The sequence below is a fragment of the Betta splendens genome, chromosome 2 (assembly GCF_900634795.4).
Source record: "Betta splendens chromosome 2, fBetSpl5.4, whole genome shotgun sequence".
NCBI classification, from domain to species: domain Eukaryota; kingdom Metazoa; phylum Chordata; class Actinopteri; order Anabantiformes; family Osphronemidae; genus Betta; species Betta splendens.
Window position 1 is genome coordinate 23,106,029 of NC_040882.2, and position 13,899 is coordinate 23,119,927.

The window sequence follows — 13,899 nt, forward strand, 5'->3', positions numbered from 1 at the left end:
GTGCCCGGGCTGTGGGAGTTCTCCTGGCAAACGACTATTGTGGGCCGCACCTCCCCCTCGACTCACGGAGGTTAAGCCTTTACACACTCGACTGACTCTTAATAGCGGAGGAAACAGCCGCCCTCCAGCCTGATACTGTATGCCCCAGCGCGCTGTGAACCTGGGCTGGTCTGCGCTGATCCGATCACCGTGTTCTGGCTCCCGGGCCGCACCGCTGACGTCTCGGCGCCGGCTGCAGCACCGCGAGCCGACGTCAACCAGGATTCCTCCCAAGCTCTCATGGACTTGAGGCAGCGCTGATTGGATCAGCTGCGTCCCGGTGCGTTACTCTGTCTCTGCTCCAGAACCCGGAGCAACGGCGCCGGGAGTGGGGGAGGCGGGAAAAGGCCCGCGGGCGTGTGGTGGATGAACATACAGACACCGACACCAAACCCAGGAACTGTGTGTGAGCTGCACATACCAGAGGAGGGTCATTACAGGCAGGAATCCTGACAGCCTCCAACGTGTGTGTGTGTGTGCGTGCGTGCGTGTTTGTGCGCGTGAGCTATTTTCACACATGCAGGTCTGAACAGCAAGTGGCCTCGACCCCACAACTCCCCCGCTCTCACCGTAGCCTCCTCGTACAAGATCGCTTTTCTTCTGAGTATGAGCTGCATCACAGACTTTAAAAAAAAAATAAAATAAAAAAACACAGGCCAGCAGCAGCTCTCTGTCACCGTCCACGAGGGACGCAGCCGCTCGGCGCTCTGGTTTCCCAGGAGCCCTGAACGCACTCACCTGCTGAGCTGCAGCCCACATGCGTTCCCTCCCCTCCTGACACACACCCGCTAAATACTGGGAGACACTGGGCTCGCGCACACAAACACTACGGCTTCGAGCACGTTCCCATCATGCACCTGGTGGCGTTGTCACTTCACCGTCGCCAGTCGGACGCTTTATGTAACGCCGCAGCTGATCCTATGAGAGGCACCTTGAACTCCAGTCTCAGGATTGTGTCATGTGTCCCCTGTGGCCTGTCTGGACCAGTGGGGGAGGAGGGGGAGGAGGGGGGACAGGTGATGTGAAGTTGCGGTGCTGGCCACTGCTGCTCTGACAGCTGTGTTTACACTCAGTCTGATAGACACCGTCTGAGAAAAGCACACACGGGTGTTTCTGGTCTTGTTTTGAGGAACTGGACGCAGCACAGTTGCTTGTTGCTTTTGGTTCTAGCAGCGTTTAATGAATGAATAACGAGCCCGGTTCCGCTCCTTTTGGGTCAGCGTGGTGTAATACTGCAGACAGTAACAAGCGAGCAAACAGCGGTTCACTCGGAGAAGAGAAGAACCTCCGGCGTGTGGTTCAGGACCGGGAACAACCACCAGCCGGAGACGGAGCTGCAGCTTCGAGGCGCGCGTCCGCACGCGCACTGCGCTTCGTCAACAACACGAACCTGCTTCAGAGCCGCACACATCCACGCACTCCCTCCGTAAACTAACTCCCCGCGTCGCCCGTGCCCACGTCCCGCTCCGCGCCGCCGCGCGCTCCTCGTGCAGCCACTGCCACGTTTCCCCTGCTCACGCAAAAACCCCCGTTCAGCGCCTGCTGCGTGCGTGCGCGCGCGCGCGCATGCACGTGCGTGCGTGCGCCGGACTTTTGCTTACTTTTGCACTGCAGCTCCACCATGGCCTGGTACCACTCCTCCTGGTCCGCCTCGTTCTCCACGGCGACGGCGAAGCTCTCGGCGCGGGTGTAGAGCACGATCATGTGCTTGTTCTTGGCGTCGGCCCGCTTGTTGATGTTGAAGCACGTCTCGAGCGCCACCGCTTTCTTCGGCGCGGGGGCCTTGCCGCGGAATTTCTTCTCGCTCTCGTAGTACTCCAGGCGGGCCGGGCCGCGCTCCGAGGCGGCGCGGAGCACGAAGTAGCGCCGGTGCATGGACTTGTGCTTGCGGAGGTATCCGCTCTTGCGCACGTCCTCGCAGCAGTGCGGCTCGCCCGCGTGGCTCTCCATGACCCCGAGCGGCGAACGCAACTTCTTCGGGGTCCCGCAGTCGCACCTAAGTCCGGCGAGCCGATTCACGCGTGCCCCGCGTCCAGTCCCCTCCCTCTCCCCCGCATCGACGCGGGCATGTGGGACGGGAGGCAGGGGTCGGCGTGCGCCCCCGCCGCTGCGGGTCTCGGGTCACAGCCGCGCCGGGGTTTATTGATCAGCTCGCGTTTTCTTCTGCGTGTTTGTCGCCGGCGCAAGTTTCCGACGCGAGCACATGCGTGGCAGCGCGGCGCGGAGCTCCCCCTGTTCCCCGCTGCTACTACTACCGCCGCCGTCTGCGCGCTTGAATCCGGTCCGGTGCGCGGGCCACGCTGCTGCACGCTGTGCGCCTCTCCGTCCGCCCGACGGTCCCGCGGCTCTGCCCTGCGCGGCTCTGCGCGTGTGTGCGTGGAGTGGAGAGCAGCTACCGTGGAGCTGGACTGTCACTCACCGCCGTACTAGTACTCCGGGACGTGGTGCGTTCACGGACCTTGAGACTTTTGAGCGCCCAATTCACGTTTCCACGTTTATATCCCAAATAAAGACAAGGAACTCTAGTCATAAAACACGAATGTCCTAAGTGTACACATGTTAAAAAATACTTTAATTTAGTGTGCATTGATTTATTTTACATAAGCAGCTACAATGTTAGGAAATTTCCCAAAACAAACTATGACTTAATGGCATGTCTAGATTGAAGTCGAAGAGACAAAACAGTCTGAAGCTGAAAACTAGGCTAGCTGTGAAAACTTATTACTGGATGACAAACAGCAGCATTCTCTTTTTTTAAACCAAAACAGGTTTGTGTTCTAGTAATGTAATGTGTGATGTTAAGTTTTATTCTCCTTTTTGCTTTATATTTTTGTGACTTAGTCTTTATCTGGCGTTCACCCACTCAACAGTCAGAGTTCCCACAGCATGTGAAGGCATCAGCATTCCCAGTGTGCTGGCGCTTCAGAGTCCATCCTGTTCTATTTTTGTTAAAATCCCCTTCTGTCCTGCAAAAAACTGTGACTGTATTAACAGAGGAAAGCGAGCACAGACTGACGTGTCACTGTTATGTCGCTAAATATTTAATTAAAACTGCAAGATGCTGCACAAAACATCAAAGGTCACAGTGAACCCAAAGGGAAACACGGTGATACTGGGGCACTAGTGATAAACAGCAGATTAATCTGATGTACTTGGATAAAAGGAGTATTTACAGACGTATTATTTCTGTCTAGACTCACTGTCTGAGCAGTAGAGCCTTCATTTCTCTGCTGCAAAAAGGTGATTGCATGGATCAAAATGTATCATGCAAAATATTACAGGTGCACGGTTTTGACTGAAAATCACACTGAATCTTTTATGGTACCAATAATAGTCATCCTGATAGCTCTAAAGGGTTTCTATCTTTGCACTCAACGCTTATGCAGTATGTATGTTGTTATGCAATATGCATCCAGGAGTAACCTTGCAGCACGAGGTCAGAGAAAGGTGGACACGAGGCGCCCCCTGCTGCTGGATGACGTCATTACAGCGTCTAAAACAAGCTGCTTCATCACAGTCTTACGTTATTGTATAGGAGTTAAATAAACACCAAGGCGGCTGAGCTACGAAGCAACAAACCAAGTTTATGAACATGAATACTTGTCATTACAAAGACATTTTTACACAAATCTTTTTTTGGCAAAATATGAGAAAAGAAAATCTGCCTCATGTCAACCAAAAAAACAAACCGAACGAGAAAACATTTTGGTCCGGACATGAAGCGATGAAGTTTTGATACACACCTTTGTGAGTAATTGTGAAATTGCTTTTACATTCAGTAGCATCTCCTTTTAGCCCTCGAAGCGCATGCAGCCTGAGTGGACAACATGAAAACAGAGCACGAACACGTTGCACACGCTCCCTGCAGAGACGCCGCCTCGCTGTTCCCCCCGACGCGCACGCGCCAGGAGGCCGTTCAGGCGGCTACAACCGTCTGTAGGCAGACGTGACGCGGGGTCTGCGACTCCACGGGCCGTTTCTTTGGACAACTGAAGGATGTGAATGTTTTAAAGCATAAGGAAACGCGGACGCATTTACTGACGGGCTGGTATTTTTTTGCACTTTTATGCAGGAGATGAAAGCAAAGTAGCAGCAGCAGCGACATGTGTGTGTATGTGTGTGTAATATATACTGTGCGTGTCTGCAAAAATCATAGAGGCGTCAATTACTCGTGACTCCCACAGAGCCCTGAGGTGGCGTCTACTGGCACACGAACACCTTTTGACATGTCACATGATACAAACACAGCAGGCCAACACTCTCAAACATACACGTTTTCCGTAATTACATTCACACCTCGTTTCCTCCGAAAACACGTAAACACAGAGAGGGGAGGGTGCCGAGGGAGGGACAGGGGTCTCCCTCCGAGGGGGGAAAACACTCTAGAGGCTTTGAAATGGCAGCAACTCAAGTTCACTTCTCCCTCAGGTCCCAGAGACGCGTGGCTGGGTGAAGGAAGGAGAGTGGGTGGTGCTGGTGGGACGGATCAGATGAAAGGGTTTCTTGATGTTCCTCGACTGGGGTAAACATTCCCCTGGAAGACAAGAGAGTGGCAGTGAGAAGGAGCATGGAGAGGCTTACCACACTTCACATAGCCCATAGAGAAAGAGAACTTGACAAAAATACCAATTATCCCTCTGAAGTGCACTCGGTGCCACTTGCTTGGAAGGCTGTGAAGAGGGTACTCACAGTAAACGGGTTCACCGACATCGACCGAGGGACTTTAGGCTGAGATTCAGAAGCAGGGAAGGAGGCGAAACCTGCAACAGCATGATGGGGAAAGCATGAAGTCTGTAGTCAAACAAGAAACCAGAACAAGACAAGAGCACAACTACCCACCATTGGCTTCTTGGTTGCTGGCTGACTCGTGAGGAAACGCGTTGTGAGTGGTGGCGGCGGGGAAGGAGGCGGTCGGGGGAAAAACACAGGTGGGCGAAGTGACGAACGGGCTGGAGTCACCTGGAGGAGAGGCGCCAATCAAAGCACAGGATCGTATTAAGAGCTGAGGACAGAGCTCACACATCCAGTATCTAAAGGAAGAAGGACTTTAAAATGTAGTGTACTACTTAAAAACTACTAAAACTGTAAAAACCAGTGTCAGTGGACAGATCACTGATGCTTGTATATGAAATGCAGCCTTATTTTAGCAAGACAGGACAAACCTCTTAAATTGAACAATGGGAAAAATATTTGCATAATTAAAAGGCACTCAGATCCCAAGTGTTTAAGTGTTGGGAAAACAAAGGTGACAAATCCTAGTGGTAGAAATGCCCAGGCCCCAACTCCAGAAGACAGCAGCAGAACATGAGTCTCACCTCCTGAGGCATTGCTGAAGGGGTTACTGGGGGAGAGGGCAAGGGGCTGCTGGGAAGCGGCGCCGGAGCCGGAGCTGAATGGGTTTGGGAAATCTGAGACACACAGGGTGACAAGAGACGGGGAGATAATTCTCAGTGTGGGTTAGCGGGTTGAATTCCTGACTATTCAAAGCAGCGCCGCTTAAAGGAGCTGAACGTAAATAAGGCTCAGCAGGAGGAGCCCAAACGGGTCGTGCCTGGCACCTACTTGCAAAGGTCTGGGAGCTGGAGACTGTGTCGACACCGGGGGAGCTGGAGAGAAACAGAACCAATCACAATGTGACCTTTCAAGGGGCTCGGCACACAGCAAATCTAGAAATGTGTCACTGAACAAGTCGGTTTGACAGGATTGGATTTCTTTTCCCCACCTGGCAGGCGTGGAGCTGGACGAGAGCCTGTTGCCGAAGATGGTGCTGTACTGTGGAGGTCCACCAGGGGGCGCTGCAAACGAGAGTTTCACACGGACAACATGACCTCAACGTTATGGGAACCGCTATGTTAACAGGTCCAGTGCTATTAGCTGAGATGCTGGTACATAAACACACAGTTCACCGAGTTCATCTGAAGTCATCAGACAAAAACACGTTACAAATGACCTGAATAAAATATGGTCTCAGTGCTCAGCTTGATGTGAACCAAAGCGAGCCGGGGCAGAAAATCAATAACCTTCTAGCTCTGCCAGATGAAGGTGGGGAAACAACAAAGCTCCTTTTAGAAGCTCAGGGCTTCTCACGTGAGACCTATGCATTAAAATCACAGACCTAACTAAGAAAAAACACAACGACGACAAGTAGGTTCTTTCAGTACGACTGCATGATCTGGAGTAAACACCACGAGCATAATTCAGCTGCTGAAAGCTTTGGCATTTGGAGTAAGGATGTTACGCAACCTCTCTGATCTGGCCGCGACAATGTGGAGCAAATGAGCTGCCTCTGCTTGACACAATAGACAATAAAATGGAGCAGAATAAAAGCCTCTAGAAGAACAAAACCCACTCATGATGTTAGACAATAAATACTAGTAAACCTTGTTGGGGACCGAAGGCCGGTTTTACACGTTCCTGTAAATCCTGAGAGATTATGAGACGATTATCCCACAAGTATTTCATTAGTCCTCATGTTATGAGCAAACGCCACAAATGGGTTTTCGAATAACGTCCTCACAAACAAAGCTAATAATATAGAGTAGCGTAAAACCTTAAACTGCTTCCTAAATACGTGAGTAAAGTTGGTTTTAGTTCCACTTCTGCCTCTGCAAATCGACTCTCACACAAATAACAGAATCAACATGTCAGACACTCCCCATCCACACCAGACGTACTTTTTCCACCAGTGGTTGAGGGCGTTTCAGAGAAGACGCTGTCCAGCTGCGACACAGCAGCGTACCTGTCCTGGGCTTTGGAGCTGCTGACCTGCTGCGTGGCCGGGGCGCCGGTCGCAGGCGGCGGCGGCTGCTGCTGCTGCTGGGACAGAGACTGAGGCAGCGTCTGCGTCTGAGGATGGTTCAGGCCTCCAAAGTCCACACTCAGAGACTTGGGGAAAGCCCTGAAAGGACCCGCGGCTCCTGTGGCCGATACTGTGCGACCTGAGAGCAAGAAGACAGGACTGAGACACATTGAGGACCCCCCAAAAAGTCACAAAGCTACAAAAAAGAATGAATACTTCAATCTACAGGAACTTCTATTATACAAAAATCATATTAGGGAAGAGGTTAAATTAATGTTGATTATCGTTTCCAAGGTCAAGCAAGGACACTGAACCTCACAAAGAGTTTAGTGGCTGTTTTTAAAAGTCAGACACAAATGAGGGAAGATCTTCATCATGCTCGATCCAAACCAACTCACTAATCTGATCTTAGGAAGCAACAGTTGTTATCATTACAAACTAATATTTAAAGAAGTTATGCCCCATAAACATGCCTTCAACAAAAAAAATGACCCCATGCTACATTAACATGTACATACATGCTATGAGGCTGATCGTCAAAGGCAGCATTAGCTTAATGTTTAGTCAACATGATCAACAGGAGCCAACACGCATGTTTTGCAAAGCAGAAAACAAAAGCAAAACCTGCAATGTAGCAAAGAAGGACAAATTGCAACCACACCTTTCCAGGTAGCAAGCTTTCCACAACGTAAGCCATGAAGCATGCTAATGCAGCGCTAGCATTGGGGACCAGGTTTTCCTCACACACACTGGCTGGATTTACTGCTGCGGATTATGGAGGATGTAAATGTGCCTCTGGATGTTTCTGGGACACGGTCATTCACTCAATAGACATGGCTCGTTTTCGCCGACATACCTGAACTACTTCGAATGAATACTTGTCAATGTGTATCGTGAGCTTACAGCTGTGTCCCACATAGTTTTCAAAGTGCTTCGACATCGACGCGGCGCGAAATATCAGCGTCCCTCTGTGGCAGAGGGCAGCAGCAGCAGCCATGACCTAAATATAGCCTGACTGTGAACGTCTTCTGAGGGAACAGTGTGTGCCCCTTCCCTGACCCCCGGAGCCTTCAGATCTGGGCTCTGAAGTGGAAAACCTGACCGATCAAGAGCAATATCGACCCCTGTCGCAGCAGCAGGTGCCGCGGGCCCACAGAGCGGCAGGCCGCTGTGAGATAAAGCTCGAGTCACGTCGGCGTGAGGCGCGGCCGGCGGCAGCGTGGCCCGGAGATTAAAAATGTATGCAAGCGCAAGAGCTTATTGATCCCAGCCATTCAACACACACCCAAATGAGGCCAGAGCTGCTTCTTACCTAAAGTGAAGTGGTTTTTGAACGAGCTACTGGCTACGAGGCCGAAGAGGATGAGACAAGACAGACAGAGAGAGAGACATAAAAGAGGGATAAATAGAAATAAAGGACAAAGTGTCACCATCATACAAACCTGACGTCTCTGCTGTTGACTATTCATAAAGTCCAGGACGGACACGCACCCATTTCATACCCACATGCCATTTAACTGTGCAGCTTGAGTAATTCTCACTCTGTCCTTCCAAGAGTCAACAGCCGCGCCAGTGAGAATTTGACGATCTCAGCACCACATTATGACACCACACACTGCCAGACCATAAAGCTACAGGCTCGTTTTTACAGGACAATCCATTCGGCTCCTTCCTTAGCTCACATCAGGGAGCAACAGCATCGTTCATGTGGATCGGACACAGACTGCTGGGGTTTAGGCACCGTCTAACAAGCGCTCTTTACAGAAACACAGGCAACTTCTTCAAGGTTAAGGCTGCCATTATTCCCGTCACTGTCAACAAACAAATCAAAACTAAGGAGGTGTGGGTCGATGCGTTTCTGCAGTGCTACCGCCAAGCTACTGAGACATCTTAGCTGCCTTTACCAAGAGCCAGTTGTGGTTCTATGGTGACTGTATACAGACTATAACAAGTCGTTTTACCCCCCAGATAGATTGAGGCAGGCAGGCGGGACGCACCTGAAGGCCGAGGGAGTGCAGGGAAAGACGAGCCGTGACTCTGAGCTCCCAGCGCTGACGACATGGAGCCTGGACGCTGCCTCTCGATGCCGCACATGGTGGGATCTGGAATCAGGAAAGAAAGTGACGATAGAGTAAAGAAACCAGATGAACCTGGTCTAAAAATATGCACTCCTCCAACCAAGAGCAAACCTCCACCTTTCAGAGGGGGGTCTCTGAAGCTTTGGGAGCGCGACGGGCGGGCGGTGAACACGTCCGTGCGCATGTCGGCTGGCGAGATCGCAGGAGCCCGGTCCCACGACGGCAGCTGGGACTGAGACTAGAGGACGGGAGACGGGCAGAGGGAGAAGGAAGCAGATGGTTGATAGAAAGATAGGAAGAGAGACACAAAGGTTGAGAAAGCAAGCCTCTCTCATGCGCTCTCAATTATTCATCCGTAGCTGCTTTGATGTCGAGGCTACCTGGCCTCTCTCATTTCTTCACTTTCTGTTCTCTTTTATTGTTGATCTCTTTGAACTAACCTGTCTCCTTTCACTTCCTTGTTTCCTACTACACCCGTCCTACGCTCCTCTGCACCTTAGACTCAGTCTATTCCACGTACAATGAGGTCACATTAGCTTGGTTACCATGGGCCGCGCAGCTCTGCCGTTGGACGGGAGGCCGTGCGAGGGTGCCTGGCTCCCCAAGGGGCCGTGGGAAGGAGGCATAGCCTGGACGCCGGGGCTCCAAGGACCCTCCACATCCCTTCGGTTCTTACTTTTGGAAAAATGCCTGAAAACGATGCAAGAAAAACATACGTCTGTGTCATAGGTCTCTTTAACGCACCACACATTACTCTTGAGCTATATTTTTGAGTGGGTGTCTCACTTTCAAAACGTGGAGGTCTAATTTTGGAATAAACGGAATCTGCTGTTTGGTTTGAATATTATTTAGTTACTGTTATGAAGAAGAAATAATAATAATAATAATAAGTAGTAGTTATTATCGTTATTATTAGATAAGTCTCTGATTGCAAATTCCCCTGAAATGCAGCTATAGCAATGCTAGCTTGCTAATCTTTAGTGTTAGCACGCTAACACCTGCTAACTAGCCGTAGAGTGCAGCTAAGCTAACAGTAATGTTATTGATTTTGTTTATCACCAATACATCATCGCGTGAAGTTCTGACTTCCTAATGTTCCTACGCCAATGATGCTAACAAGCTGGTGTTAAAACAAACAGAAAAATGTCATTTTGGCATAAAGGCAAGAATGAGCCACACTACCAATAAACAAACGTCCCACCATTTTTTCTTCTCGTATTTGTCCTGGAGGAACTCCTTGAATTTCTGGGAGTCCTTCATGTCGGCGCAGCCGTCGGTCTTTGGGTCAAACACACACAGCCAAGTCCTCCTTCCAACCTGAACACACACATCGCAGCAAAACACTGCATAAACCTCATCACGCAGGTTCAGCCACTCATACGGCACCAAAGGGTGTTTTTTTTTTGGAGGGGGGCGCCGTCTAATTGCTGGAGCACCAAATCACACCAGAAACGCCGCTTCTGTTTCACATTTCTGCGGCGAGAGAGAGTCTCACAAACAGATTTTCACGTCGGTGATTCATCGCCGGTGCCAGAGTTTAGCGAACAGCACAGGCTGTGAATCATAACGGGCTGGGTGTCTCTTCGGAGGGCAATGAGGCGGCGCGAGCTGGACGTTACACACTCCGGCCTCTCCTCACGCCACACTTGGCTCGCGCGCGCGCGTGCGTGCGTGCGCACACTTACATCACGGCTGGTAAAAATCGCCAGCACTCGTGCTGATAGCCTTAAAAACAGCCCGCTCCCCCTTCATCCGTGTGATGTAAGCTCGGCAGAGCGCTGCCCACGCCGGCGGCTCCCGAGGTGGGCGTCGTGTGCTTCATTTCTCATTGTCGTTCGCTTTGTGTAATATGATTATATCCTCTCGCACAGGAAACGCGCAGTCGGCCTCCAGACCAACGTGTGAATAAGTGGCATTTGTGAAGCAAAGGCTGATGTTTAAGTGATGAATGTTTTAATACATTTTTCTTTTGTGCTAAAACAAAAAAAACCTACATGCTGTCATCTATTAGCTATTTGTTTTATGGATAAAGTTATTGACTTAGTAACTTTAAATGATAAAAACAACCAAGTTACTCTAAACAAGCCTATTAGTTATGCTAATGGATGCGTTGGAACAATTTGGGGCTTTGGATCATTTATATTATCTCTCTCAGACTTGTACTCGCTGGGACGAGCTCTGGTTGGAAAATGCTGGGAACCAGTGGCCCGTGCACCAAAGCGCAGCCAGACCCAGAGAGAGGAAACCGACTGTGGTTTGGGTGGGACGCTCCGCCAGCGCTGGTCCTTTTGTTTCTTGGCAGTGTTTGTGTCGAGGAGCAGCATTTTTCCCCAAAAAAGAAAAAAAAGCAGCCTGGACCACAAAGTCTGGGTCAACAAGAGGCCACGACGGACATTTTATGTCACAACCAGAACGCGCCGCCGTTCGATACAGGTGCCTCCACCTGAGGACCCGGGAGCCATCACTCACCTCGTTGCCATGGTTCTGAAGGAATTCCACTTCCTGTTGGGAGAAGGTTGTCATGGAGATGGACTTGACTCTATGTGGAGGGTTGAGGCCTCTCCTGGGACACAGAGGAGAGATGCAGAGAGGAATCTGAACGCCAGCGAGGCAGAAACGACGTGAGGACAGAGCAGGTGGGACAGGAAATGTCTGACATGTGACGGAGCTTAGGGGCAGATTTGTTGTGAAAAGGCTGCTACCACACGCACGCACACCCGTGACGAATGAACACATGTTTTTTATAACCGAACCGTTTTGGGTTGTTTTTTCCTCCATGCTGGGGAGACAAAGTGGGACGTTGCTGTGCATGTGCAGGGTTGCGCAATAGCGCTCAGTGAAGTGCTGAAACCGTCTTCCTGAGGACAGGACTTAACATGCAGAGCACAATGTGACAGTTCACATACAGACACACACACACACGCGCACGCGCGCGCACACACACACTATGGAGAGTAGCCCAGAGAGAGAGAGATGGAGGAGGAGGAGGAGGAGGGGAGATAGTGTCAAACCTGCACCATGACGAAATGAAACGTAACTCAGAGCTGGAAAATGACCAACTAGCGGTCTGTCGCTTATGAAGCTGTTGGAAGACACGCATGAGAGAAGAGAGACAGACACTGCGTAAATTAATGTGTGCGCACACGCCCGGCTGTTGCACCGCACCGCACCGCACCGCACCGCACCGCTGGACACCAACACAAGACGCCGTGAATCTGGGCGGTGCGCGGCGCAATCTCAGGCCTGGTACTTTGTACTCACTGCGCGTCGGGGCTGATGCTAAACGCGCCGTAGACAAAGCCGAGCACTCACAGCATTCCGGAGCACGACGTGCAGACGAAGCTGCCCACCGTGATGTCGGTGTACGTCACCCCGGGCTGGTTGCACTCGAAGCAGTGTTTGTTTACTCCGGACTGGGCCAGCTCCCGAACCTTGCGGGCGCAGATCTCCTGGTTGTCCCGGTGCTTGCGGTTCGACATGGTGCTCTGGCCGGTGCCGGACGCGCAGGCTCGGTGTAAACCCTCCGCTGTCCTCCTGGATCCCCCTCCGTTTACTACGAGGGGCACTTCACACCCGCATTATGGAGGAGCGTAATATGCGGCTTCACCCCAGTGCATGGCTACACAGAGAGGCGCGTCAAGTCCGACGGAAAGACCTGCGGGCACACCGGAAGCTCACGCGGTTCCTTCACAATAAGAGCAAACAACGGGCGGCGCTGCCGTCAAGTGTGATTTTTGATGCCTGTTTCTTTAAAATACAACAAAATAATCACGGGTTATCTCATCAGACGTGTTTGTAGGTCAGCGTGTTTTCCAGTCTTAGTACTAGTATTCTGTGATTCACCTGTTGATAAATTACTTGAAGGCAGCAGGGAAACAATCGATGTGCTTTATTGGAACAGCTGCTTGATTTATCATCTGAATTTGCTTAGTCTATAATATTTGTATGTCTGTGTTTCTGGCCATTTACAGTTAGTTACTCATTTGTCAGTTCAGTTCAGAAACAAACAAGCGAGGTGCAGAGTTAGTGCCAAAGGGCATAAAGGCCACATAGAGCAAAGGTTTGTTTCTTTTTAACTGCTCATGAATTAGTAGGCAATAATTACACTAATACGTTATATTTATAGGCTCCTTTCATAACATTCATGGGGAGCATATAGATGTAGGCAAGACAATACAATACAAACAATAAAATATATCAAGAAACAATATGGCTCATAAAATAATACAGTAAACTATTATATTGCACAAAAACAAAATAATAATAAACAGTGATATTGACTAGATGTCCATATTGGCTTTAAAGACAAATTCTCTATTGTTGACAAACCTTGTGTGAAACCTGGGTTAGGGTTAGCTTATTCATTAACATGACGCTGCCTCTGGTAAAACATACAGAACCCACTGTCCCCAGTACAGAACCCATCACCTGAGTCCCTGAACTCTCACTGAATTAATATTTATCTAACAACAAGGCCTCACACTTGCGGTAAATATTGTTTTTACAACACATATGTGTAAATATAGAGTTTTAGGTTATTGCTAATTCACATACAATAAACTTGTTCTGTCTTTAGAACAGTTTAATCTAGCGCGTATGTTTAGTGAGGGGGTGGGGGGTCATGCTTCAAGATAGCTGACAGTGGAGAACTGACCGCAAATAAGGACAGAGCAATGGACAAAGGTCTTTAGCCGGCATGAATGTCTAAACCTTAACCCCCAGCTGACCAGCCGGTCCAAAATGAAAAATAATTTTATTATGGCATTTAATAATATTTCAGTGATGGTAATGGGCATGGTTATAGGGCATTTAATGCTGATAACATCGACCTGCTTTTAGCAAACATTCAAGTTCAGCAATGAGTCTCTAAGCTTCAGGATTTTACTTTCAAAAACTTACCGGATGTGATACATTAATTTGTGTCACATTTCACACTTGGACAGACGCGTAGGGGATCTCCTTTCAAAGACAAATAGGAACCTG

The 13,899-nt window shown here is 49.9% G+C and overlaps 2 protein-coding genes across 9 annotated transcripts in view; both read right to left on the reverse strand.

Moving 5' to 3' along the window:
* The window catches only part of si:ch73-335l21.1 (insulin receptor substrate 1-B), a 31,637-nt gene extending 29,159 nt beyond the window's left edge, over positions 1–2,478 (reverse strand). For all 3 annotated transcript variants that reach the window (XR_008696688.1, XM_029142876.3, XM_055514687.1), the window contains exon 1: positions 1,641–2,478. Coding sequence is in view for 2 of the 3 variants with exons in the window: in XM_029142876.3 (XP_028998709.1) it covers positions 1,641–1,989 (349 nt within the window). In the remaining variant the exon portion in view is untranslated. The remainder of the gene's footprint in view (positions 1–1,640) is intronic.
* Positions 2,479–3,603: 1,125 nt separating this feature from the next.
* Positions 3,604–12,573, reverse strand: agfg2 (ArfGAP with FG repeats 2). Of its 6 annotated transcripts, none has more exons than XM_029142881.3 (14): positions 12,229–12,573; positions 11,386–11,479; positions 10,118–10,233; positions 9,462–9,606; positions 9,034–9,154; positions 8,836–8,940; positions 8,151–8,183; positions 6,714–6,977; positions 5,762–5,834; positions 5,602–5,645; positions 5,355–5,447; positions 4,879–4,998; positions 4,729–4,799; positions 3,604–4,573 (listed from the first exon to the last, which is right to left on the reverse strand). In XM_029142881.3, exons 1-14 carry the CDS (start codon positions 12,393–12,395, stop codon positions 4,526–4,528), a joined length of 1,494 nt encoding a protein of 497 aa, XP_028998714.1. In that variant the 5' UTR covers positions 12,396–12,573; the 3' UTR covers positions 3,604–4,525. The 6 variants fall into 6 exon arrangements, with proteins under 6 accessions (XP_028998714.1, XP_055370670.1, XP_028998715.1 ...); XM_055514695.1 differs by having other exon boundaries at positions 12,267–12,404; XM_029142882.3 differs by having other exon boundaries at positions 12,178–12,371.
* Between the last annotated feature and the right edge of the window lie 1,326 nt (positions 12,574–13,899).

What these genes read in the sequence shown, in the direction of transcription:
- agfg2 (XM_029142879.3), bottom strand. Translation starts at nt 11,727, where the DNA reads ATGCACAGCAACGTCCCACTTTGTCTCCCCAGCATGGAGGAAAAAACA. An exon ending in GCAGAGCTGCGCGGCCCATG is followed by an intron (nt 9,155 to 9,461) that starts GTAACCAAGCTA and finishes CCCGTCCTCTAG; the next exon opens with TCTCAGTCCCAGCTGCCGTC. An exon ending in TCCAGCTCCACGCCTGCCAG is followed by an intron (nt 5,646 to 5,761) that starts GTGGGGAAAAGA and finishes GTTTCTCTCCAG; the next exon opens with CTCCCCCGGTGTCGACACAG.